The sequence below is a fragment of the Aotus nancymaae genome, unplaced genomic scaffold (genome assembly GCF_030222135.1).
Source record: "Aotus nancymaae isolate 86718 unplaced genomic scaffold, 86718_ANA_hifiasm-v0.15.2.pri h1tg000003l, whole genome shotgun sequence".
In the NCBI taxonomy this organism is placed as follows: Eukaryota; Metazoa; Chordata; class Mammalia; order Primates; family Aotidae; genus Aotus; species Aotus nancymaae.
This window is the reverse complement of record NW_026988414.1, coordinates 32,517,421-32,543,015: the sequence shown is the minus strand read 5'-3', so window position 1 is coordinate 32,543,015 and position 25,595 is coordinate 32,517,421. Positions and strand designations below refer to the sequence as shown.

General features: G+C 46.6%; 1 protein-coding gene across 2 annotated transcripts in view; it reads left to right on the top strand.

Annotated features, from left to right (window-relative positions):
- Nucleotides 1-23,474, top strand: part of COL15A1 (collagen type XV alpha 1 chain) — a 119,451-nt gene extending 95,977 nt beyond the window's left edge. For both annotated transcript variants that reach the window (XM_064379565.1, XM_064379574.1), the window contains 16 exons: nt 1,206-1,259; nt 1,361-1,420; nt 2,891-2,959; nt 3,054-3,095; nt 5,590-5,635; nt 7,731-7,811; nt 8,247-8,296; nt 8,407-8,517; nt 9,407-9,551; nt 13,042-13,106; nt 15,087-15,215; nt 15,361-15,420; nt 16,157-16,216; nt 19,954-20,139; nt 21,306-21,421; nt 22,412-23,474. In XM_064379565.1, the coding sequence (XP_064235635.1) occupies nt 1,206-1,259; nt 1,361-1,420; nt 2,891-2,959; nt 3,054-3,095; nt 5,590-5,635; nt 7,731-7,811; nt 8,247-8,296; nt 8,407-8,517; nt 9,407-9,551; nt 13,042-13,106; nt 15,087-15,215; nt 15,361-15,420; nt 16,157-16,216; nt 19,954-20,139; nt 21,306-21,421; nt 22,412-22,625 (1,488 nt within the window). In that variant the 3' untranslated portion in view covers nt 22,626-23,474. The remainder of the gene's footprint in view (nt 1-1,205; nt 1,260-1,360; nt 1,421-2,890; nt 2,960-3,053; nt 3,096-5,589; nt 5,636-7,730; nt 7,812-8,246; nt 8,297-8,406; nt 8,518-9,406; nt 9,552-13,041; nt 13,107-15,086; nt 15,216-15,360; nt 15,421-16,156; nt 16,217-19,953; nt 20,140-21,305; nt 21,422-22,411) is intronic.
- Nucleotides 23,475-25,595: the final 2,121 nt, after the last annotated feature.

Here is a 25,595-nt window from a genome sequence, read left to right as displayed (position 1 = left end):
GTTGTGGTGAAAGGCACCTCTTCACAGGGCAGCAGGGGAGAGAATGAGTGCCAGCAGGGGAAATGCCACATGCTTATAAAACCATCAGATCTCACGAGAACTCATTCACTATCACAAGAACAGCATGGGGGAAACTGCCTCTATGATCCAATTACCTCCCACAGTGTCCCTCCCATGACACGGTTATGGGATTACAATTCAAGGTGAGATTTGGGTGGGCACACAAAGCCCAACCGTATCAGGAAGTGTTGCCCTAGACCATACCAACCAAGTGGCCTGTGCCCTGTCAACCCCATCGGTCTTGCTTTTCTTTCCCTCAGAGTAATACAGACTAGGTACTTTATGTACTGACCTGTTTCAGCTCAGTTTTTATTTGCCATTTTTCAGAGCATGGCTATGTATGTTAATGGTAGCAGGAAAGGGGACTTGGAGTGCCCCAGGCTTAAACCAGCCATTCCTCTGGGAGACAGGGCAGACCCAGCTACAGAGTTGGAAAGGCACAGAACAAGGATAGAATATGTTCTAGGAAGAGGTACATCATCACTGGCATTGTCAACCAAATAGTTTGCATCCCAGACACTGGAAGGCAGGAGATTCCTGAAGGTTGCAGCAGAACAGTGGCTCTAGAAGCCTGTGGTCCTGGAAAGCCAGCACTGAAATAGGGTCCATGGTCAGGAACTCAGCTGGAGGACTGAGGTGTCAGACCAAGACTCTGGTTCCTAGGGGAAAGTTAGAGCAAGGAAGGAACCAAATCCTAGAGTGGGTTATCAGGCTAGGCTGGCCTGAGGAATGAGGCAAGGCTGCATTATTCAGAATGCAGGATTCGATGAGCCCTGGGACATACGACTTAGGACAGAGGTCTGTGTTTTGGGCTGTCCTGGCTACCAGGGAGCTGAGACCCTGACCTACTGACCTCTTGTTTCTTAGTCAGTCCTGACTGTGAGGGGCTGGGTCCAGAGTCTGTGGTGGGCTGGAGCCTGCAGGAAAGCAGGAGATGGTGTGGGCTGAGCAGGTGCTTCTAGCCGAGAGCAAAGGGGCTGCAGACAAGGAGGCAGCAGGCAGGGGCTTCCACCTAGCTCCCCGCCCTCCTTCCTCCTGTCAGTGGATCATCATCACCACGGTCTGCAAAAGCAGGCTTGCACCCCTCATTTCCCTGAACCCAGAGTTTCTGTTCTTTTCTTATCTGATGTTTGTCTTGCTTCTAGGGGCCCAAAGGACCACCAGGACACAAAGGAGAATTCGGCCTCCCCGGACGACCTGTAGGTATCGGTGTTCATTGGACAGGCTGGAGGGGGAGGACATGTGGGCCTGGCTGGCCTGTGGGCAGAGGGTTTACTGAGGTGTCTGCTGTGGGTTCCAGGGTCGCCCAGGACTGAATGGCCTCAAGGGTGCCAAAGGAGATCCAGGGGTCATTATGAAGGTGAGTCACCTGAGGGATGGAGCCGGAGGTTGATGTCCAGAGAGGGTGAGAGAGTGTAGGGTCCACAGAGCAGGGCCTATAGACTGAATGTTTAGGAATATTGTTCTTCTTTCTTTACTGCCACTGCCAAAGGTCCCCCACTCAGCCCTGTCCTTCAGCTCCCTGTCAGGAGGGTCCTGCCACCTAAAGCACCTTGGTGGAGAATAGACTTTCTCGTGTAGGCCCCGGAGGGAGTAGGAGAGAAAGGGATCTAGTCATGCTCAGAAAATGTGGTTCCAAATCCCAGGGCCTCTAACTCTGCAGTAATACCACCTCTTCCCTCCTTTACACAATCCCAGCGATCACTCCCATCACTAGGGGCTCAGTGAGTGCTGAAGTCAGTATCAAAGGCAGGTCAGCTACTCAGGTGGGGCCTCCCAGGTTGGCAAACTCAGGGCAGCCGCAGGGGCCTGGGGCTAGGAGAAGGAAGCCAGTGTTTATTGAGCAGCTGCTATGTACCAGTCACTGTGCAAAGTACTTTTAAGGACAGTTTCTCATTTAGTCTTGGTGATAACTATTGCATGAGACTCAATGCAGGTGTCTTGTTTTACGTAAGAGGATACTGGGTCTCAGATGTATTGGTTTAAAAAAAAAAGAGGTTACTGGGGCCTATAGCAGTCAAGGCACCCCCCAAGGTGACCCAGCTAATAAGCACCGACAAAGATGGAAAACAGCTCCAAGTCTATTGCTCCTTCTGTTTGTGCCACACTGCTTCTGCTTTGTATGCCCAGAAATCCAGAAATATAATTTTCCTGAAGCATTAGGGGTTGACTCACTCACCAAGCCCCCTGGAACCAGCAGGTAAACCAGATGCTGATGCCTTCATTTAGAGTGATCAATATGCCCTCTGCATGGGCTGAACTCCTCATGCCTGCCCTCGGAGCCTGCCTCTAGGCTTAGAGAAGAAACTGTTGCATGGTATTAAGGCCAACCTGGCCTCACTTTGAAAATGACTGTGCTATCCTACAAGAGTTTTGCATTTCTGAGATACATTCCCTCAGGCACTGTATCACCTGAGGGACCCCCGCAGTCTACTCCCACCCCTATACTGGGAATGCACTGATAGGGAGGCCTTAGGGTCAGTATCATCTGGGAGTCAGAATCTTGGTTGCAATCTCAGTTCTGCTATAAGTTGCTGTGTGGTCTTGAGCAGGTCACCTCCCCTCTCTGGGCCTCATTATCTGCATGTGTTAACCAGAGGCAATACTTATTGCCCTGCCATCTTCCCTGTGGTTTGTTGTGAAGATACAGTGAGGACAGGGACATAGAAGTGCTCTGTGGCTCCCGGTCCAGCCTGGGGGAGAAGCTGGTTGACTTCCGCGAACCCTCCTTTCCTTCCTGAGTTCCCAAACTCTGGAGGAAGTGCCCTGCAGCTGCCCCTGCACTCACAACAGCCTGAACTAATGGAATGGCCTTTTGTTCTTCCTTCAGGGCCCACCTGGCTTACCTGGTCCTCCAGGCCCCCCTGGGCCACCTGGAGCTGTGATTAACATCAAAGGAGTAAGTTGGCATGGGGTGGGAAGACCTTCTCGACTGGCCTGAGCTGAATCAGGTGTCCTGGTAAGCTCACCTGTCTCATTCTCATTACCCACAGGCTGTTTTCCCAATACCCGTCCGACCACACTGCAAAATGCCAGTAAGTAGCAATCACTGCCTTAAAGAGCAGGCTTTGGCATAGATAGCAACTCAGAGAAAAAGATCAGTCTTTGTCTTGGGCCCTTTCTGTCCTCAAATGTCCTCTCTGATGCCTTCTATCCCCTAAGTGTAGACCCTTAAGTGACTAGAAGCTTTTAGATAACAGATCGTGGCAATGAAATACACTGGATCTTATAAGGGTGCACACATGGTGAGGTGTTTCTTTTTATACAATCTAAAAAGCAGTGGCTTTTGTTATTGTGCCCACATTAGCTTCATGCTTGGAGCAGTATAATGTAGGGAAAAATAGACCCCTTAGAAAATGTAGATGAGAAAACAAGCCATGCCAGCTCATGATCTGTGCATTGGTAACTTAGAGCTAAAATCTGTAACTACGCTGTGCCCTTTCCCAGTGATCACGTGACTGCACAGCATGCAACACTGACGGGCAGGACTTATCTCTCCCCCTTTATAGTAAGGAAACAAACTGTGACTCAGAGAAGCTCACTGGCTTGTCCAAGGTCATGGGACTTGACTGAGCTGGGACCATAACTCAGGTCTCCTGACCACCAGGCAGTAGGCGCAGACACTGGGATTCTGAGCGGTCAGGCACTTGCCCGGCTCCGCAGCCATTGAGCAGCTCTGTTTCTGATGTTTTACCCCTAGGAAGAGAGTCAGATATCTGTGAGAAAACCCAGAGGGGAGGGTGGGCCCTGTGCACAGGCATTAGTCACAGAACCATGCATACTCATTCTCTCATTCATTCAACAAATATTTATTGAGCACTTCTGGAGTGCCAAGTACTCTGCTAGGCCCTGGAGACACAAGGCTGAACTAGACGGGTGTGGCCTCTGCTCTCAGGAGCTTGCAAATTACAATTTAGAAATATTCTTTGAAGTGGGTTCATAATTGATGCCTGTTGGAGGTGGTGCTAGGGCTTGGGTCAGAGGCTTCAAAATGACTCAGTTCGGCTGCGTGTTTGCCCAGACATCTGGCTAAGTCTAAATGTTGAGGCATCCAAGTCTGTAGCCCAGGGCCTGGGAACTCTGGCCTGGAGGGCAGGAACCACCTATGTCAGGTTACTAAGGGGCTCCTGGCTCTACATGGAGACAACAGCAACCCAGTATGTGTTTATATCCATGGCCTGAAGAGAAACATAAAATATCAGTGCTAGAGTGACTTTCCTGGGCAGTCGCTTTATCCCACCTCCTTATCACACAGGAGAGACCAGAACCCAGAGAAGCAAAGGGCTGGCTCCGGGTCACACAGTGAGTTAGTACAGAAGCCACTCCCCACTAACATGATCCCAGTGAATGAGCCACAGCACAGCACTTGACAAATTTCAGAGTGCTGTAAAAATGCTACTGCAATTATCATACCTGCACCAGGACCTCTTGCAGTAACCACGGTCTTTGGGGGTCATGGGGATACCTAAAAGAAGGAAAAGATAGGCTCAAAGCATTTTTAGTAAGATTTTTTACTTCATATGCCTGGCTAGATACAACAGGAGCTGGGTCATGGACATTTCTTGACCAACTCTCAAAATGGACATTTTGAAACAGAAACGCTTCCTCTCACCGCCAGCATTTCACAAGCCCCTGCTACTTTTAGCTCCTTCCAACACCCAAATCATTTACAGCTCATGTCTCTAGCGAGGAACTTTATCAGCATAGCCTGCAAGATAACAGCTTGGAGCTGCAACCTTCATCCTTAACTTGGAAATGTTTTTCCTGGAAGATTCTCTCCCCACTCCCATCTTCTCTTAGTGACCCCTGAGCAACTTGTGACCCTCCGCCCATAAGCATAGAAGGATTTTGGCATCAGATGGATGACTTTGATTCCACACATTTACTGGGAAGAATCCAGGTTGCAAGTGGTTTTGTCTTAATAGAGAAGGAGATGCAGGCATCTGGGGGAAACTGGGAAGGAATATTATCTAGAACAGCTTGGACCCCAGCCCCCTGGAACCCAGTGAGGAATCCAGAATAGCCATCCGCCCCCCCATCTAACAATAACCCCCTTTGCTAATTTACCTGCTCGTGATGCTCATCTCTGATGAGATGCAATAGCTAAGTTACTGGCTGACCCAGCTTCACAGCTGAGCACGTCACTTGTTCAGATGCTTGACCTCACACATGAATCAATCCCAAGTGATAAGACAGGAAGACAAGAATGCTCACAGTTGGCCAAACCAACACTTGTCATGATTTGTGGTCTTAAACTTGGGGCTTCCCTATGGCTGAGTTTTTTTGGCCGGTAGGTCTCAGCTCTCCCTCCCTAGCTCAGCTACATCATGGATCTCCCAACTGAAATGGGATGTCTGTGCATTGAGAACTCCTGGGACTCAGGGCTCTGGGGGACTCCAAAGCCAAAGGAAGACCTGACTCTGCGGCATTGCCTCTTTTGTCACACGCCCCCGGCGCCAGTGGCTGCCTGTGTCTGCCAACACCAGGGCAGAGCTTGCAGTGCCTGACCTGGCCTTCCTCTCTTTCCAGGTCAGTACCGCTCATCCTGGGAGTCCAGAGCTCATCACCTTTCACGGTACACACTACATTCTTCATCATTTGTTTCTCTGGGACATCTCCTTAAGGAAGGCAGTTTTCGGCGCCGACTAGCCAGTTGGGAAGGTCTAATTGCATATTGTGGGGTTGTAGGGGGCAGCTGAGCCAAGGCTGTGGGGCTGTGCACCTCTCTTTGATTTGGTAACACGTGTGTCTCTTCTGCCTATCTTAGCCTAGCCTCCTGGTTGGCAACAAGCACTCTGTTCTTCCAATTGTTCACTTGTTTATGAAACATTCACTGATGCCTATTCCTTACTTGGTATGATCCACATTGGGCTAAGGCAGATTCCAAGAGCCTGGGAAATATCGTTCCTGCCTCTCAGGCTCTTGGAATCTATTAAGTGAAACTATTTTAAAAATGAAGAGCTGATCAGGGAAGGGCCATGGGAGCTCAGGAGACCCTTGCCTCAGTGTCCATGCAACTTTGTAAGCATCTCTTGGGAGCTCCTTAGAAACACAGGACTTCAGGCCCCACCCCAGACCTGCTGAGTCAGAACCCGCATTTTAACCACCTCCCAGGTGAGGTGTGTGCACAGCAAAGTGAGAAGTGCTGGCTCAGAGGGTTTGATTAGGAGATGTCAGCATGTTCATAGCCACATACAGGAGCTTTGCTATGGCACATCAGAGGGGGACTGGCCAGGGGACAGGGCCTGCAGGTGAGCAGTCACTCTGGTCCCCCTGTCCCCGCATATGCTGTCACACCACTTGGGGTTTAAATTGGGGAAGGCCTTTTTCCTTCAATACTCACCTTTGGCTTGGCCGCATCACCCTGGTCCACCAGGTGGTGGTCTCCCTGATGTCTGGCCCCGTGGTTTATCTGTCGCTTCTGCTTATCAAGCCCAGCCTGTTTCCAAACACTGTGCTTAGATTCAATTCAAGGCTCCCCTTCTCCCTGGTGCAAGGTGAACCTTGGGGAGCAGGGGATGGAGCTGGATTTGTTTCTCAGCTCCCCAATTATTCCTCTTCCCTGTGAGCCTCCCCTGGAAGTAGGGGGAGGGAACAGATCTTTCTGGATGCCACAATGTCCTGCTTACTGTGTGCAGTTGCTACTGCTCCGCTCACTGCTGGTGCACTTGCTGTCTTCTCGTCTGATCACTGCTATCTGTGGGCTCGGTGTGGGTGAAGGAGGCCCCATGGGCCCCACTGCCCAGGTCATTGCTCTCACACAGCATCCCCAGGGTTGGCGAGGCCTCAGTAGATGTAGCTCTGGCTCCCTGATGACCCGCTGCTGACACCATCGTGCCTGTGATGCTCACATTCCCTCCCCCTCATTGGGAAAGCCCTCACCCTCACCCTCATCTACATTTTGTAGCCCCATCTCTAGGCTCAAGAGCATTGGTGGGTTGATCTGCCTCATTCCTCTTGGGAATGAGGAATTCAAAGACCTAGTATCCACCCTACCCATCAAGGTGGGAAAAGGGAACCACTTCCCTTCCCAAGCAGTGATCTCCCAAAAGGCATTCTTCCATGGCCCTTCCCACATAAAGAGTTGAGGGGAAAGATGGGTATGGGACACCAGTTCTGCAGAAATGGTGTTTCTCACGAGTCCTGTGGGGATGTGCAACACTGCATGGTGGGCATCCTCACAACTTTGTAAGTAGAAAACTTAGCGCCCTTGGATGCCCTGTACGGGAACTCTTGGGAGGGCCCTCTCCTTCCCTCATACCCCCACACTGCACAGGCCTGGATGAGATGACTCTGGAAGATTAACATGGCATTGAGCCTCTGTCTTCATTTGTGAAATTGTCCAAACCAGGGTTAGCCTCAGCCTCTGCTGGGCTCCCAGGATGCATGGCTGGAACCTCAGTGAGAGCACAGATTTCATCTTGTCTTGTGTTACTGTGAGCTGTGTCTGTCTCCCAATAGACTTAGCTTTTCAAGGTTGAGAATGTGTCTGAAGCATGTACCTCTGCCCTCTGTATGATTTTACACTTGCTGATTTCTCAGGAGGGCTTTGTTTGAGTGGACTTTGCTCAATGAGCTCGGTTTGCAAACCTGTCTCAGAAAGGTTTCATATAGAATGAAGGTGATTTTCCACTTTTTTTTTTTTTTAACATGTATGTGTTTGGTGGCAGGTGTTAAAGGAGAGAAAGGATCCTGGGGTCTTCCTGGCTCAAAGGGAGAAAAAGGCGACCAGGGGGCCCAGGGACCACCAGGTATTCCAGCTCTTGTTCTCAATCTTGCCTTGATTTTTTGCTCCTGAGAGCAAATGCAGCTGAGAAATGTGACCTAGCCAGAGGGTAAGACTAATGATACTCCGCCCTGAACACAAGCTCCGCTGGGTTCTAGTGAGACCCAGGTATGGGCCTGACATGTCCAATATGGAACATTGTCAAGAGGGACCAGAAAATCCAATTATCCATGTTTTATATGCAAAACAAGTCCAAAGAGGGCCAGGGACCTACGTGGGATCAGACACTGCTCTGGGTTGATGGGCTCACACTAGCACATGTTTCTGCTTCCAAGAAGACTCTGTTAGCCAACCTGGTGCAGAGTCACTTCCACTAAGACGTAACTGTGGTTGCCAACTTAGAGATTTTTTTTAATTGCTGAAGTTACGATGGTGAATTTTATGAAGCACTTCTTTTCAGGTCCTCCACTTGATCTAACTTATCTGAGACACTTTCTGAACAACTTGAAGGTAAGTGTTTCTCTACCAACATCTGGCCTGTGTTTTTCCTGTTTTGGTTTATGTCAGAGGCTGAGCTCATCCTACTGTTACTGAAATATTCCTATCTTCTCTGCTTCCAGGGGGAGAATGGAGACAAGGGGTTCAAAGGTGAAAAAGGAGAAAAAGGAGAGTTTAATGGCAGCTTTCTTATGTCTGGACCTCCAGGCCTGCCCGGAAATCCAGGCATGGCTGTGAGTAGTGACCCCTCCAAGTTATCTTCCCCAAGGACTTACAGCTTTCTCAGAAGCTCCCAGTGGGACTAGGCAGTTAGGGCTAGTCATCGTACTGTAAGCTGGAGGCAAGGCTTGGGGATCAGCCAGCTCTCCCACCATCCTTGCTGATTAATGGGGAAATTGGCTGAGGTCCCTGGAGGGAAGGTAGCTGGCCAAGGCTACATGAAGGTGGGTAACTTCCAGACCATTAGCCACGCTACCTTATTCATGAAATTGTTGGAAAATTCACTCCACACAAAGAATGATTAATGGTGAATGCATCAGAAAACAGCAGCAGAATGGAAGGTAAGGGAGATATTTTTAGAGGAGCCATTTGATTCTTCTGAAATTTTATCAAAGAAGGAGCTCCTAGATAGGTGTGATTTTTCTAGGATGAGAGGCTTTTCCAGGTGAAAGGAGAGAAAGTCAAGCTGTGCCTCCAACAACAATATGACCAGATCATTGACCTTTGGTCCCAGAGCTCACCATGAGGATAGAACCAGCAAAGCCAGGGATCAGAGTTCTGCTGCTAACCGGGCCTCTAATTTGCTTTGATCTTGGGCAAGTCCTTTCACTTCTCTGGGCTCCAGTTTCTCCATCTGTGAAGTGCAAAGGCCAGATTAGATGATCTCCAAGGTCCCTTCTGCCTCCAGGGCTCTCTGGGGTTCTCGGTAGAGTTACTAAACATAATGACTCAGCTGCCATCTTGGAGGCCTTATCCCACCTTGAATTGTGCCCAGGATTGAGGATACTAATAACAATAGCTGATATTTATTGATTTCTTTTAAATAGTCTCATGAAAGGACTAGATGGGATCTCTAGTGATGAATGATGCTTTCTCTCTGTTACGGTGTGCTTTCCTTCACAGGGCCAGAAAGGGGAGACAGTCATTGGGCCCCAAGGACCCCCAGGTGCTCCTGGTCTGCCTGGGCCACCTGGCTTTGGAAGACCAGGTGATCCTGGGCCACCAGGACCCCCAGGGCCACCAGGACCTCCGGCTATCCTAGGAGCAGGTTAGTGCTGTAAACAGTGCCCTCATTCACACTGTCCCTACCATTGTGCTCAAGGTCACTGCGTCTGGGTGGCTTGTCACAGCTGCACTAACAGAGGGCCTTCCTGGATACAGCCTTCCTTCTTTCTTTTTTTATTAAATTGAGATCTAATTTATATATCATAAAATTCAAGTGTCCAATCCAGTAGTTTTTAATATATTCATGAAGACATGCAGCCATCACCACTGTCTAATTCTAGACCATTTTCATCACACCAGAAAGAAATTTTGTACCAATTAGCAGTTGTTCTCTTTTCTCTCTTTCCCTCTCCTCCATCAGATCTGGGCAACCATGAATCTACTCTGTCTCTGGATTTGCCTATCCTGGACATTTCATATAAATGGAATCATATAATATATGGCCCTTTGTCTGGTTTCTTTCACTTAACACAGTGTTTTCAAGGTTCACCCATGTTGCAGCATGGATCAGCAGTTCATTCCTTTCTGTGGCCAAATACTATTGCATTGTATATACATACATTTTGTTTATGCATTCATCTGTTCATGGACACTTGGGTTGTTTCTACTTTTTGGTTATTATGAATAATGCTGCTATGAACTTTCATGTACAAGTTTTTATGTGAACATGTTTTTCCTTCTCTTCAGTATATACCTAGGAGAAATTGCTGGGTCCTATGGTAACTCTATGTTTGACTTTTTGAGGAACCGCCAGACTGTTTTCCAAAGGAGTCACAACATTTCGCATTCCCACTAGCAGTGGCAGTGTATGAGGGTTCCAATTTCTCCTCCCTTATTATGGTATCCTCATTGTATCTTTTTGATTATAGCCATCCTCCTGGGTGTGAAGTGATATCTCGCTGTGGTTTTGGTTTGCATTTCCCTAATGACTAATGATATTGAGCATCTTTTCCCATGTGAGTGGAAACTTCCTGGCTGCTTTGTCAATGACTTAGGGGCTTGAGAACCTGCCTTAAGGACCAGCAGTGACTGTAACTCTGTATATAAAAATCTATTCATCCCTTGGAGCCTCACCTCCTCAAATGCAAAATGGGTGAGATTAAAGAAAAACTCTATGCATCGAGCATGTATCAGATGCCAGCCATTTTGCTAATACTATAGTATTTTATTGAATCCTCACAACAACCCTTTAAAAAAAAGCATTAACATCCCCATTTGGTTTCATTTTTTATATAACTTCAGTTAAGGAAAGTGAGGGCCAGAGATATTTAGGAACCTTTCCAAGGTCACAGCTAATAAATGAAACCAACAGGATGAAGACCCAGAGCAGTCCAGCTCCAAAGCCTGTGCTATTTCTACTGTGTCCATTGTGGGAGGCAATAATAGTAGCAGTAATAGCATGAAGGCATACCTTTTTGTTGTTTGGCTTGGCAGGAGCCAGGTATGGTGGAAGCATACCTGGAAAGAGATCTACAGAGTCCTTGGCATAAGGAGAGCTTTCCACAGGAGGTGACTTTGGGGCTGGGGCTTTGACGTAGCCTTGGATCTTTTGGCTGCAACTGATAGAAACGTAACTCAAGGTAGCTCGAGCAAAGGGGAAATGTACTGGATGTGAAGGAGGGAGGGAACAATCAACTTGTGGGAGAGGTAGATAAACAGCTGAACCTCAGGAACAGCCAGAGCCAGGGACTCAACCCCTGCGAGGATTCTCTGGCCATCTCTAGCCTCTGCTTCTCTCTGCGTGCAGCTTCCTGCTTCCTCACCACAAACCACATCCTCTGCACAGGGGGAAATATGGCTACTGACAATTTACAGCTTCCACTGTCGGTTAGAAATCTTGAACTTCTTTCATTCCTTTAGTTAGAAAAGTCCTGGGATGGGGAAGTCCTAGAGAAGGGTCCTGATGGGCCTGTCTTGGGCAAGGTACCCAATCTTGGACCAATCCCCTATGACCAGGAGATCGGATCACATGAGAACAGGGTAGCTCTTTCTGGAACCAAATGGTTGTAGAGGTGAAGGAAAGATCCCAAAAGAAGGAGATGAGGACACTGGTCCTGCAAAGGAAGAAGGTGCTGAGTGGATGAAACCATAGGTGCTCACAACAGCCTTGAGGGATGAGTAGGACTGCAGGAGGGGGTGGCATCTTACAGGGTGAGTGCAAGGTGTAGAAAATCTCTTATCCACAGCAACACTACATTAGGGGTCCCAGGATGCCTTGCTGCATTGAGCAAGGATTGCTTCTCCCAGAATGTGTAACAATTCAGTTTACAAAACACTTTTATGGTTATTATCCCATGTAATCCTCGCAGCAACCCTGGGAGGAAGATGAAACAGATATTATTATAGAATTCATCTCATAGATGAAGACACTGAAGCTCACAGAGGTGAAGAGACTTACTCAAGGTCACAAATACTATTAGGAGGCATGGCTGGGATCCAAATCCAAGTCCACTGGCCCTCTATCCACTAGACGTTTACCACCTATGTGTGGATGTTCAAGTCCTATGTTGGAACTGAACACTTGCTTGCAATGACCTGAAGAACTGTATAATTTTACTGGGACTTATAAAAACATCCTTAACACTGCCAAGAGCTTGGCAGATTTGGAGGCGTTGTCAGGGGTAGGGTGAGCAGAGGATGAGAGAGATAGAAGAAGAGCAAATGAAATAGTTATAATAATACTACTTTATGTTTGCCTAAAGTAAGGGCTTTTCAGCTGAAGAATCATAGACTCCTAGAGAGTTCAAGGATATATCTCTAGGATTTGTCATCCCCGTAATATTTTTTGTAGAATTGTATATGTGTGCATTTTTCTGGGAAAGAGGGCAGTAGCCTTGATCTGATTTTTAAGAGCACTGTGACTCTTCAAAAGCTAAGAGACCTGGTCGAATGAACGCTGTACACGTACAATTTGCAAAGCACTCAGTTCTCACCACAGCCTAGGGAAGAAGAAATGCCTGTTTTACATTTTGCAGATGAGGAAACAGCTTCAGAGAGCTTGCTGTTTCCTTAAGATCACACAGTTAGGAATAGACAAACTAAGGACTTGAGTCCATGACTCAGGCCCCAAGCCAGGGCTGTTGTCACTGCACCACCCTGGCCTCCTCCCACTCCCTAGAGCCTTCTCTTCCTCTTTCTGAGCCTGCTTCCTCTGTTCAATGTCACATGCTTGTCTCTTGGGTGAAATAAGTTATATGCGTCAGGATATTTTTGAATGCAAGTGACAAAATATTCAAATTAAACTGGCTTTTATAAAACAACCACAAAAGGAATTGATTCACTTATGAAACGCAAAAGCCCTAGCCACGGCTTCATCCAGGGTAGCAATCAAGAATCCCATCTCTTCCCTAAACCAGTCAATGTGGCCTAAGCCACATGCTGAAAGCAGAGCACCCAAGACGCAGGTGGAAGTTGGGATGCTTTGTGACACTATGAATGGGGTTGAAAACACTTCTCCCCAAGGATCAGCTGATACCTGAGATGTTTTTCAGAGTCTGGTTTTTGTGTAACTTCTCCTTTCCGTTTTGTCTTAGCTGTGGCCCTTCCAGGTCCCCCTGGCCCTCCAGGACAGCCAGGCCTTCCTGGATCCAGAAACTTGGTCAGTATTATTATCAATGTGTAGGCATTATTCCATTTAGGATGGATTTACTCTGGCTACAGTGTCCTGGGTGTGACATCCCTTAGGAATCAGGCCTACATGACAGTAGATTTGGTGCAATTCCATAAACAGTAGAAGGGATTTATTTTCTATTTGGATGCCTTATTAAGTAAAAAGACATGAAAAGCAAAATCATTTATATTTAAGTTCCACCATTTGAATCCTTAATTGACTAAGTTATGACAAGAACCAATCATATTACTTTTTTTTTTGTGGGGTGAGGGGTGGACAGGATCTCCCTCTGTCACCCAAACTGGAGTGCAGTGGTGAGATCACAGCTCACTGCCGCCTCAACCTCCCTGGGCTCAGGTAATCCTCTCAGCTCAGCTTCCAAGTAACTGTTACTACAGGTGCACACTACCACACCAGGTTAATTTATATATATATATATTTTTGTAGAGGCAGGGTTTTTGGTACTTTGCCCAGGCTGGTCTCGAACTCCTGGGCTCAAGTGATTCTCCCACCTTGGCCTCCCAAAGTGTTTGGATTACAAACACGAGCCACAGCACCTGGCCACCAATCATAGTATTTCAAAAAATACAAACCTGGCCGGGTATGGTGGCTCATGGCTGTAATCCCAGCGCTTTGTAATCCCAGTTGAGACAGGAGGATCGCTTGAATCTAGGAGTTCAAGACCAGCCTGGGCAACATAGCGAGATCCTGTCTCTACAGAAAAAATTTTAAAATTACCTAGGTGTGGTGGCACGTACCTGTAGTCCAAGCTACTTGAGAGGCTAAGGTGGGCGCATCACTTGAGTCTGGGAAGTCGAGGCTGCAGTAAACCAAGACTGTGCCACTGCACTCCAGCCTGGATGAAAAAACAAGACCCCATCTCTAGAAAAAAAAAAGAAAAAACAAAACAAAACAACAACAAAAGCTCAAGAGCATAAACAACATTACAACATGTCCTTGTGCTGCTCAGATTTACTTGGGCAATTCAGCCTTCTCCATTCTGCAAAGGACATCTCTGGCGTATTCGTTGCCTGCCCTGCAGTTCATTGGAATAAGATACAGCACTCCAATATTATCGTAATGCACGGAAAAATGGACAAATACTTCACAAGAATGACAGGCGTCCTAAGAATGCTCTTTGATCTTTGCAGGATGTTAGTTGCAAAATTTGGCTGCCAAAAGAAAGGACTGTCATACATATGATGGAATTTTGATATTTGGTTCCCTTGTCATTTTGGTGCACAAAGCTTATTATCTTCAAGGCTAGGTGAAAATGAATTTTTTATAATCTTTCTCAGTAACAATGAAAAACAAAAACTCTCTTGGCTTTTGAGATTTGATGTATTCAGTAGATATTTGTAGCTTCTATATGTGCTTCTAGATATGCCAAACGGCTGTCTAATCTTTGGCACTTTTCTAGGCGAGGAATTGCAGACCTCCATTTTCTATCATGCGTTTAATGTAACTACCAAACTAGACAAAAAAAGATTGAAGACCTTAAGTGTAGTTGCTCACTTGCTTGCCTTTCTTATTCCAAATGAAAAATTCGAGACTCTTCAAGGACCGGTATGAAGTAACACCATTTAACCATGTTAGTGCCACCAAGCAGCTTAAAAATATAGAAGTGGCAAAACTTACCAGTGCTTTTGCTAATACCCAAACCAACACGAAGATAACTCCACTGATACTTTTTAAATGCCTTTATACTCACAGAATATTGTCTTTTTTGTTTAAATTCATTTATTATAGTTTAGATTTGTGTTTCAAAGTATACATGTTTTTGTTTTATCAAGAAGAATGCCCTGTAGTTATTAATGAAGGTATATATCTCTATCTGACACATTAACAAGCCTTTTTATTGAATATTGGGGGTCAGCTCCTAGTTGACTTTACAGAGAGGCCAGGCTATCAGATGGTGCCACTGCTCTAATGATAATGGCAGTGTTTGAAATTTAAATGATCTGACAGGTCACAGCTTTCAGCAACATGGATGATATGCTGCAGACAGCACATTTGGTTATAGAAGGAACATTCATCTACCTGAGGGACAGCACTGAGTTTTTCATTCGCGTTAGAGATGGCTGGAAAAAATTACAGGTAATTTCTAAACTTCCTTTAACACACTGCCTTCAAATACCCTCTAAAAATAATAATATACTCCCGTAAATGCCATTTTTTTCTGTTTTGAATAGGGAAAAGTTTGTAGTCAATGTTTCATTTCAATGTACTGTTTTTCTTAAAGCTGGGAGAACTGATCCCCATTCCTGCCGACAGCCCTCCACCCCCTGCACTTTCCAGCAACGTGAGTAGTTACCTCATGCATTCATTTGTCAGCATTTCCTGAGTCCCCCATGGTATCCAGCAAGCCTCTCCAAACTCTGGACAGCCAACTGTGCACGGTTTAGCATCTGGTGAAATCCTAGAAATTGATGGGCGCTAACAGAGGTTCCCATAATAGAGTGGAGGAATAACTAGATCCAGAGGCTGCAGACCTGCTGTTCCTATGTAGTAGCCACATCCTCTTGGGCAGGGCTTTCCCTCTCTTGGCCTCAGTTTGTTCATCTGTGGAATCATCGGTTGGTATAAGCAATCTAGAAGATTCCTTTAATTTTTGGCACCGTCTGCCTTATAAGAACATGGGCAACTGGTGTTGTCCATCTTCTAGCCCTAGAGCAATGCTTTGAGGTGGGTACTATCATCCCCGTTTTGCCGATGGTGAAACCGAGGCTCTGAAGAGGTAGCTTTCTCTGCGAAGTGAAAGCATTGGTGATTAAACATGGGTTTATCAAAAAGAATGTGCTTCCTTGATTCAGCGCTCTTTAAAAAGTCTTGAGAACATCTGCTCCCTTTCTGAAGATGACTTCTTTAGCAGGTCATGAAACTCTTTACACTTAAGAGTCACAGTTAGAGACAATGGCAAACAACTGCATCAAACTAAAGCATCTTCTCTAGAAATATTCCACTTGCACCTCAATGCACTCTGAAGAACAGATTGAATGCATATTCAGAACTGTTTCTTTTCCTCCTTTACATAACAGCCACATCAGCCTCTGCCTCCACTGAACCCTATTTCAAGTGCCAATTATGAGAGGCCTGCTGTAAGTACAATTTATACATTTAATCTGCAAATACTGAGTGTGTATCTACTATGTGCTAGGCCTCATGCTTAGAACACAGTTCCTACCATCATGATGCTTATAGACTAGTGGGGGAGGCAAACAAAAAATAGAGAACTACAACACAGGGTGGTAAGTTGTTTGGGTGAGACAAGCACAGGGCGCTGGGGGTATGGGGAAGGTCAGAGAAGTCTACCTGGAGAAGGTGACCTCCAAACTAAGACCCAAAGGACAGCTGAGTTCAAGGGTGAGCCAGGTAGAAGAAAGGGGAAGAGGGAAGATGGATAAGAGGGAGGCGAGGGCAAGGGCTGTGCATTCCTGTAATTGCTAGTATTTCAGTCTAGACAAAGAGTAGAGTTCAAGGCAGAAATGGGAGACGTTAGTCTGTGGAAGTCAGCAAAAGCAAGGGCTAAGCCTCAAGGGCTTGCAAACCAAGCCATAGAGTTTGACCATTTTCTGTGGGCAATGGGGAGCTACAGAAGGGTTTAAGGCAGGGAACAGGTATGATAAGACTGGTGTTTCAGAAATTACCTTGGTTACAGTGTGCAGATTAATCAGAAGGGACAGGAGCAGGGGTCCAAAGGCCAGTTAGGTGGCTCCTGCGTTATCTGAACTAGAATCACAGCAGTGAGTACATAGACTAGCAGGCAACTGGAGAGACATGAAAGAAGCGGGAGTGACTACTTGGGTCATTGGTTGAAAATGGTGCAGTAAGGATGAGAGAGGTCAAGAATGATGCCCACATGCTTGAATGATTGAGTGGAGACACTTTCCTTTCCAGGGATTGTTTCATCACTAGGATTAGAAACTCTCTCTCTATTCTTTTGCTAGGTTAAGTAAAGATCTTGTTTAAATCATCCTAGAAACCTCATGGAACTCCATCACAGGAAGAACAGCCAGGCCTGGGACTCTTGTCTCTATCAGTCTGCTTTGCAGTCTCCACAGATAACCTTCTGAAAGAGTCTTTCTTCCTCCCCACCTCACCCCAACACACATACATAGGTGACATGAGCTTGCACACAGCTTTGGGTCACCCTGGCACCGATTCTTGACCCAATTCTGTGTGATCTTACAGCTGCCGAGTCTAGTACTATGGACTCAGTTCAGAGTCTCGGGAGAGATAGTCTGTACGGTCAGTCTTGGGTCAATTGCCCACTCCCAGACCAATCGAGAGTAGCCAGGTCAATGAGGTTGAAGGCCTAAGGACACTCCTTGTAGCAAGGATTGTGGGGGCATTTTCTAAAAACAGATGTGAGCATTTCCTGCTGTGCTGCCATTGACCAAGGAGGAACTCATTTGGAGCATGGTGAGTCTAAGGTGCCTGGATAGGATCTGAAGGTCTGAAACCCCACAGTGGGATCTGGGCTGGAGACGAGCCGTGCAGTTATTACGGGGCTGGTTGGATTCCTGAAAGAGAATCTATACAGTCAGAAGGGATTAGACGATGAGGAACAAAACTGAAAAGGAACTGATGGGAGAAATATGAGAAGGAAACTGAGAAGCCATAGCCAGAGAGGAAGAAGCAAGCCAAGCAAGGTGGTAGCCAACAGTGTCAAAGGCTGCCAGGAAATCCTTAAGAAGAACCGAAAGGTGTCCTTCAAATTTAGAATCTAGAGCAAAGCATTTAGTAGCCAAAAAGATTCTAGTTGGTTGAGGAGTCAGTGGGAAGTGAGGAAGAGAGTTGTGAGTATCAGTAACCCTTCAAAAAGCCCAAAGTTAGGACCGTAGCTAAAGGATTTTTTAAAATAGTATTTTATAAATTCAGAACGAATACATATTCATTACAGAAAATGTTAACAGTGTATGAAAAGAATGGAGAAGAAAATAGTAACACACCTACAATTTTATCAAAACTACAACCATCCCCAAAATAGCAATTTTGACATCTTGAGTGTTGTAACATTATTGTCTTCATAAAAGGACAATATGAAAGTGTTGTCTTTTTATAAAAATGTTCTAGTAGTTAAAGAAATACAAACATGAGGACACAAAACCCCTCAATCTCATCATTCAGAAACAACGATAATTTCAGACGTTTCTCTGTGTCTTTCTAAAGGAGAGTAGCCTTGGTGGGATTAGAGGTGTGTCCGGGAACCCCTGCAGTTGCCTCCTGCCTGTGCCTTTCTTGGGTAGCCCCTGGCATTGGGGAAGCCTCATTCTTTCAAGACCTCTTGTGTCGCGCTCTGATGTAGCCCCAAAGTGCACTGGTTGGAGGGTGATGAGACGATAGGGCTTCTTCCCTCAGGCACCAGAGTCTCCAGATGCATGAGGAGGAAGACGGGGGTGGGGGCAGTATAGTCAGATGGCTGGCAAGGACATCACAGGGTCAGGGTGTGTATGTGGAGGTGGAAGTCTGGTGGCCTGCCTGTGATTGTGGTGGGTGGGCAGCATGCTAAAGCTCTCTCTTATCCTAATGGCTGGGAATGTAGAGCATAAAATGCTAGCCACTGGGAGGCCTGCTGGGGAAGCCTTGGCTCAGTGTGGGGCAGGAAGGAGATGGGGATGGGGCATGATGCTGCTTGACCTGGACCTCAGTCCAGCATGGTGGTCAAGACAGAACCAGGATGAATAAAAAGAGAGAGACTGGAGCAGTCGGCAGCCTTGGGGTCCATCCTCTGCAGGAAGGAAAGGGGTGGTGAATGGAGAAAAATATCCACAGAAGTGCAAGGGCTGCTTGGGGAAGTCTGGCCACTCACTCTAGCTCATGGCTAGTTGTGGCCAACTGGCTGGAAGCTGGAAAAGCAGAAAACCACCATGGCAATCCTTGTCACCTCGATACATAGAGGCTTTGTTCAGGTGTGAGAGGCAAGGTAGAAAACAGAGAGACATGCTGGCCGCCTCCTGCCCCACCGTGCCTCATTTCATGTTCTTTGGCTTAAGACATTTAAGAATATTTTCCGTTTTGATAACTTGGATCCAGGTCCTGTACCAGCCTCCCAGCTCTAAGTCGATGAGGTAAAAGTTACCTCCGTGATGAGATTGATGGGAGACAGGGAGATGAGTGTTCTTTGATTATGGAATTCATTCCAGAGGGAGTGGCAGAAAGGCTGAGAGAGAGGGCAGTTGTGGAAGGCTGGGTTTGGGGAGCGAATGTGTGGAAGAAATAGACTATGGACTGGTTTTTATTTTGGCTGCTGACCAAGATAGCAGGGATGTGAGGCTGGAATCACCATAAGACCCCTAATTTCCAGAATGGTCTGTCTCAGCAGTCTTAGTCAGAGGTGCCATGTCCTTCTTTCCATGGCTTTCCCCCAGACCCCTCGTGGGCTCAGCCCCAGGCCTATCCAGGAGACGGAAGAAAGGACAGCAGACAGACAGCTGGAAGAAGCTCTGGGATCCAGGGCCAAAGCCAGCTTAAAACCCCTGCAGAGACCCAGAGGTCTCAAACTTAATGGCCTGAAGGTGGATTCAGATCCCTGAAGTGCTTTATTTGGTCCAAGCAATATTCTGTTGTATGTTTTTCATCTAAGGAAAGCATTTCTACCACTTAGAGCTGTTCAGAGAGCTGAAACAGGCTGCTTGGGAGATCATAGTTCTCCTTCCCCGGAGATGGTCAGGCAGAGACTGTAATTCCAATGTCAGGGAGGGATTGACTAAGATGACCTCTAACGTGCCTTCCAGCCTAAGAAGTCTGGAATCTTTGCAGGAATGTGAGATGGTTCTGGGGGCTGGAGTTTGCCTTTGATTCTGACAGCTCTCTTTTGTCTCACATTTTTCAGCTACATTTGGCTGCTCTGAACATGCCATTTTCTGGGGACATTCGAGCTGATTTTCAGTGCTTCAAGCAGGCCAGAGCTGCAGGACTGTTGTCCACCTACCGAGCATTCTTATCTTCTCATTTGCAAGATCTGTCCACCATTGTGAGGAAAGCAGAGAGATACAGCCTTCCCATAGTGAACCTCAAGGTAAAAACAAATACGGTTCCCACTGCCTTCTGCAGGCATTGGTCTCCACAGGGCCTGGGGGCAGGTTTCATTCCTGACATCAACAGAAGACTGTGGGCTTAAGCCAGCTCTCCCCCTGACTGGCTATGTTGCTTTGGGCAGGTTCTTTGCTCTCCCTGAACCTCAGTTTCCTTTTTGCTTGTGTGACTCTTGGAGCACACCGGAGAGATAATGATAACTTCTTTCATTGATACAGAGTTTTCTTGTTTGTTTACAAAGTACCCCATTATCTTAAGAGGTACTTTTAATAAACATGAGAGATAATCATTTTTAGTTTGTCAGATGAGAAAACTGAGGCTCAGAGGAAGAAAGTAGTTTACTTAAAATCACTGCAAATTAGAGTACTTTGTCCTGACCCCCGGTTTGGTGTTCTCTGAGCATTTAAACAGGTATTTCTCTGCCCCATTTGTTGGTAAGACAGGCCCTTGTAGGATCCCTCAGTTATTCCACAGAAATAGCAGACTGCTTCAAGGCTATGCAGAGAAAGCTCGTTGCTACTTACATACACCCTGGAGAAGCTCTGGGTCCTGATGACTGTTTGTTTCTTAAAGATACTTCAAGATCCTTTAGTCTCTGTAACCCCAGCACTCCAGTTTGAAACCTTGAGGCTAGGAAGTTCCATCCTAACCCCACACCCAGCACTTTCCATCTCCTGTCCCAGAAGTCCATTTCAGCACCTTCACCCACTGAAATTATTTTTATTCTTGGATCTCCCTACAAGGGACCAGGCTCTTTCAGGAAGAGGACTAAGAAGTTCATCTCCATTTCATCCACAGTGTAGACTGACACAAGGCCTGCCACATATTTGAAGCTTAGTACATATGCATAATATTTTCAAAATAACAATAATAAAATAAAGACATAAAACACATTTGTGTTGGGAAGGAGGCTTGTACACACATACAATAAGAGAAATTGCCTCAAGACATAAAGCAAAAGAGTTTGTGGATGGATTATAAAATCAAACCACAAACATTTCTTGAGTTTCCACTCTCTGTCCAGGCTCCAGGCTTGGGGCTGGAGACTCTAGTGTGAGGTGGCATCTGGGCCTTGAAGAATGAGTAAAAATCTAATTCATTTGTAGGCCGATGGTATAATGATTCTAATGTGGTATTTTGTCTCTGTAGGGTCAAGTACTTTTTAATAATTGGGACTCAATTTTTTCTGGCCATGGAGGTCAGTTCAATACACATATTCCAATATACTCCTTTGATGGCCGAGACATAATGACAGATCCTTCCTGGTAAGTGAGGGTGGAAGTTCTCAGATATGGTGTGATAGACAGTTTTAGGGGGTGTCCTAACAATGGGATACCTTTGTCAGCTGCTCCTCTAGGATACTGCCAACATAAAGTCACAGTGAGGCAACTGCGGGCCACGGAGAAAGCCTTGTTGTTGGAGTCAGAAGACCCAGGTTCAGTAACTCAATATGGAACACTGGGCAAGGCATTTTCACTCTCTGAGCCTCAGCTGCCTTACCTGTCAAATGGGCAAGATAACCATATCTATGTCATGGAATTTTTATGAGAATAAAATGAATATATATGAAAACATATAGCATGCAGAGGGCACATAATAAGTGGTAAGCAGTGCAACTCCCGGTGATCCTGTAACTACACTGTGATTTGCACTCTAAATCTTGAAAATTATGTGTATTTTTCAGAATGGAACAAATGGGCAAACCCTCAGTGCTTACTCTATATGAGGCCTGAGGCCAGGCCTGGAAGGCACAGTAATAAACCTACACGCCTCCTACCCTTCAGGGCTCACAGTCTACAGAGGAAATAGACCCACACTAACTATGACTCTAGACAGAGCATTGTAAATGAAGAAACAGGTACCATAGGATACACAGGAAATGTTTATTTTCATTTGTACTTAGGGGTGAGAATCAGAGATGGCTTCCTGCAAGAGGAAGTATTTATTGGCCTTTGAAAGATGAGAAGGAGTCACTGGTCTGAAAATGAAAGAGAGGCTCTCCAGACTAGGGGACCCATGAGCAAAGGTTTAGATTCACAAAAGCAGAGGGTGTGATTTGAAAACAGCTGCAAGCTGGGTATGGCTGGAACCTAGTGTGTTAAGAAAGCTAGGAAGAGCAGTGAGGAGAGACAGGCGATTTGGCATCAGGGTTAAGGAGTTTAACTTGATTCACCAGACTTATGCCAATTTGCTTACCAAAAAATACCACAAAGAAGTGTCATTTTGAAAAATAACATGACAAAATTACTTTTTAGGCCCCAGAAGGTCATTTGGCATGGCTCCAGCCCCCATGGCGTTCGCCTTGTGGATAACTACTGTGAAGCGTGGCGAACCGCAGACACGGCGGTCACGGGACTTGCCTCCCCGTTGAGCACGGGGAAGATTCTGGACCAGAAAGCATACAGCTGTGCTAATCGGCTAATTGTCCTGTGTATCGAAAACAGTTTCATGACAGACGCTAGGAAGTAATAGCCTTCCGATGATTCTTAAAGAGTTTTCCATTTTTTCTTACGTGAAGAGTTGACACTGAAATCTAAAATGTTTAATTGTTGTAAATATTACAGTTTTTTTTTTAATTTACTACACATTCGTTACAACAGCAACCAAAGAAAACATACCTCAATACACTCAAACTGAAGACATAGAGGACTCAGATCAAAGACAAAATCTGATCCATATATTGGTGCTAGATTCTGCGGGAAAACGCATCCCAACATAGGTTAAGAGCAAGCTGAAAACAAAGGCCATGGTATTCTGCCACTGTATCCTTGAGACAGTTATATCCTTCTTTCAGCCATTGTTGAGTGTAAGATGTCCTTCATGTTTTCTTACAAAGTCAGTGTTTAGAAACGTTACCCTTTCTAACTTATGTGCAGACCAAATGCTTTTCTCTTTCACATGCTATTCGTACACAGAAACAGAACTGCTCAAATGATCCTATTTGTATTTTCTGATACTATCAGACTTTAATTTTTTTTCCTGAAGTATTATTGCCATCATGCTTTAGGAATTTTATATTTTTACACAATCATATTTTAGTATGGCATCTGTTTATGTAACTCTGACTTGCTGGAAAAGTTAAAACTCCAAATTATCTGCAACTAGAAAAGAAATAGCACATCACTACTTCCTTCCCCTTGGTGGTCTTCTCCCCAACCCCCACCCAATTTTATGACTTCCATTTGACAACTTTTGAATTATAACTTCGACTGAAAGAAACAGGTTCATGGAGATGAATTTTCTGAGAAACATATATCTACATGTTATATACTTGGATTTTTTTTCCATGTAAGTGAACATAAAAACATCTTTTCTGGGCGCTTTCTTCTGTTTGACTTTTTCCTGCTTGTTCCTTTATTCTCCATCGCTGACATAGAAGCAGACGGGGCGGGTTTGCTAATCCTGCCACGTGTGCTGCCCCTCAGGTGATGATCAGAGGACTGAAAGGTTTTCCCGTCATGCTCATCTGCCCTGGCTCTTGTCTCCCTCGCAGTGGGGGCAGTGTAGGGTGCGTAGGGCCCCAGAGTGGGAAACAGGATGAGCTGTGATTCTGCCGGTGTCTCGGGTCATGACTGGGCAAGTCTGCCTGTCTCTCAAGGTGGTTGGGATAAGACAGGCCTAGGGCTTCCAGTCATTAAACATCAGACTTCTGATACATCCCATTTCATTTTCATAATAACCCTGCAAAGTAGTTTTTTAATCTCTACTTTGCAATGAAAGAAGAAAAGGTCATATCTCAGGGAGTTACTTGTTCCAGGTCATACACTGGTGAGTGGCAGGGCTGGTTTCAGACTCAGGGTCTGTCTTGTGTCGGGGCCGTGAGCTTCCCAAGGAACCCCTGTGCAGCGCTGCCTCTCTGCTCCCTCCCTGCTGCAAGCATGTGATTCTCTGGCTCTTGATTTGACCCTCTAGGAGAAACATAATCACCAGGCAAGAAGTATGCTGGGATATTTCCTCCCATTCAGCTGGGCTGGCCTAGAAGCTCAGCAAAGTGAATCCGCCCTCAGAGTCCTTGAAGTAGGAAGGAAATCAAAGAGGAAAAACAAAGAAAAAGCAAGCAGCCCAGAATCTCCATGTAGGGGCTTCACAAATACATGAGCGGTGAGGAGCTTCCTAATGAGTCACAGAGTGCAGACAGTTTGAGGCTGGAAAGCCCCAGAGGTGGCTTGTTGAGGACCAGCCCACCCGTTGAGTGATGAGGGCTGGGGGTGCTTGGCATGGGGAAGGTGGGCAGGGGTCTCCCAAGGCCGTGAAGTACAGACACTGTCCATTTCTGTCTCACAGCCCACCTGGCCCAGGGTTACAATAGAGACAAGGTGGGTTGGGGTTGGGGGAGGAGCCCAAAGGCAGGGAGACCTCATTTGCTAACCCCGGAGTGAGTGTTGAGGCTTATGCCTTTGCAGCTCAGGCCTCTCCATGCGCCAGAGGAGGTATAACCAGCTGCCCCAGAAGGAGGCTCTGAGTCAGCCCCAGCCCCATTCAGACTCGGAGAATGACTGTCAAAATCCTGGGCCTGAATTCAGTAAACATCAGCCCCTGCCCAGCCTTCCCATCCCATGTCAGAAGCTGTCAACCTGACATCCTCAAGGTCACTCAGGCAGGCCACAGAGGCTCCGCCTGAGGGGCAGGACACAACTGGCAGGGCACCTTGGGAATATTTGAAGGCTGTGTCGTCCGAGCCCTGCCCTGTCTGGGGAAAGCCTGAACCACTGCAGCCTAGCCAGGCCCTTCTGCCCATGGCCGGCATATCTGTGACATCCCCCAGCTCCCAAACCTGCCTGGCTTTTCCCACACTTCCTCCTCTGAGCACCTGACACGTGTGGCATCCGAGTCTTGTGACACAGTTGAAACACAATAGCGGAAGGGTCTCTGAGCCTTCACTCTACCCCGTTCCTGGGTGTCTCAAATGTGACTGAAGTCTGGGAAGGCGATTGACAGCCTCAGGCCTGATAAGGGAGGGAAGATTTGTCACAGGTAATTCATCTTTATTGTGCTAGAGGTCTGTCAGAGACTTGCTGTGCGTCCATACTGTGGACCCTCAGGGTCTAAAGGCTGCAGCAGCTAAAGCCCCTACCCAGCAACAGAACTAGGGGAACAGAAAAGGCTGCCAGCCCATGTCAGGAACCAGGCTCCATAAGGAGGTACCCTCCAGAGGGTGCAAAGGAGCAGAGGGACTAAGCAGGGGTCGGGGAGGGACAGAGAGCATGAAGGAGAATCCCCCTGCCAACCTGAACATGGCCACATCGAGTAGCCTGAAGAAAAACCCAGAGAACAAGGAGAATGGGCCACAGGAGCCACCAGTGCATTTGCCGAATCCTCCTGGACTTGACGTGCCTAGCAAGGTGTCTCTTGAACCTGTAAAGGGTGTCAGTCGGAGACGGTGTGGAATTCTGGAAATCATCAGCAACCCAGTACCGCTGAAAAGCAGTCAAGACACTT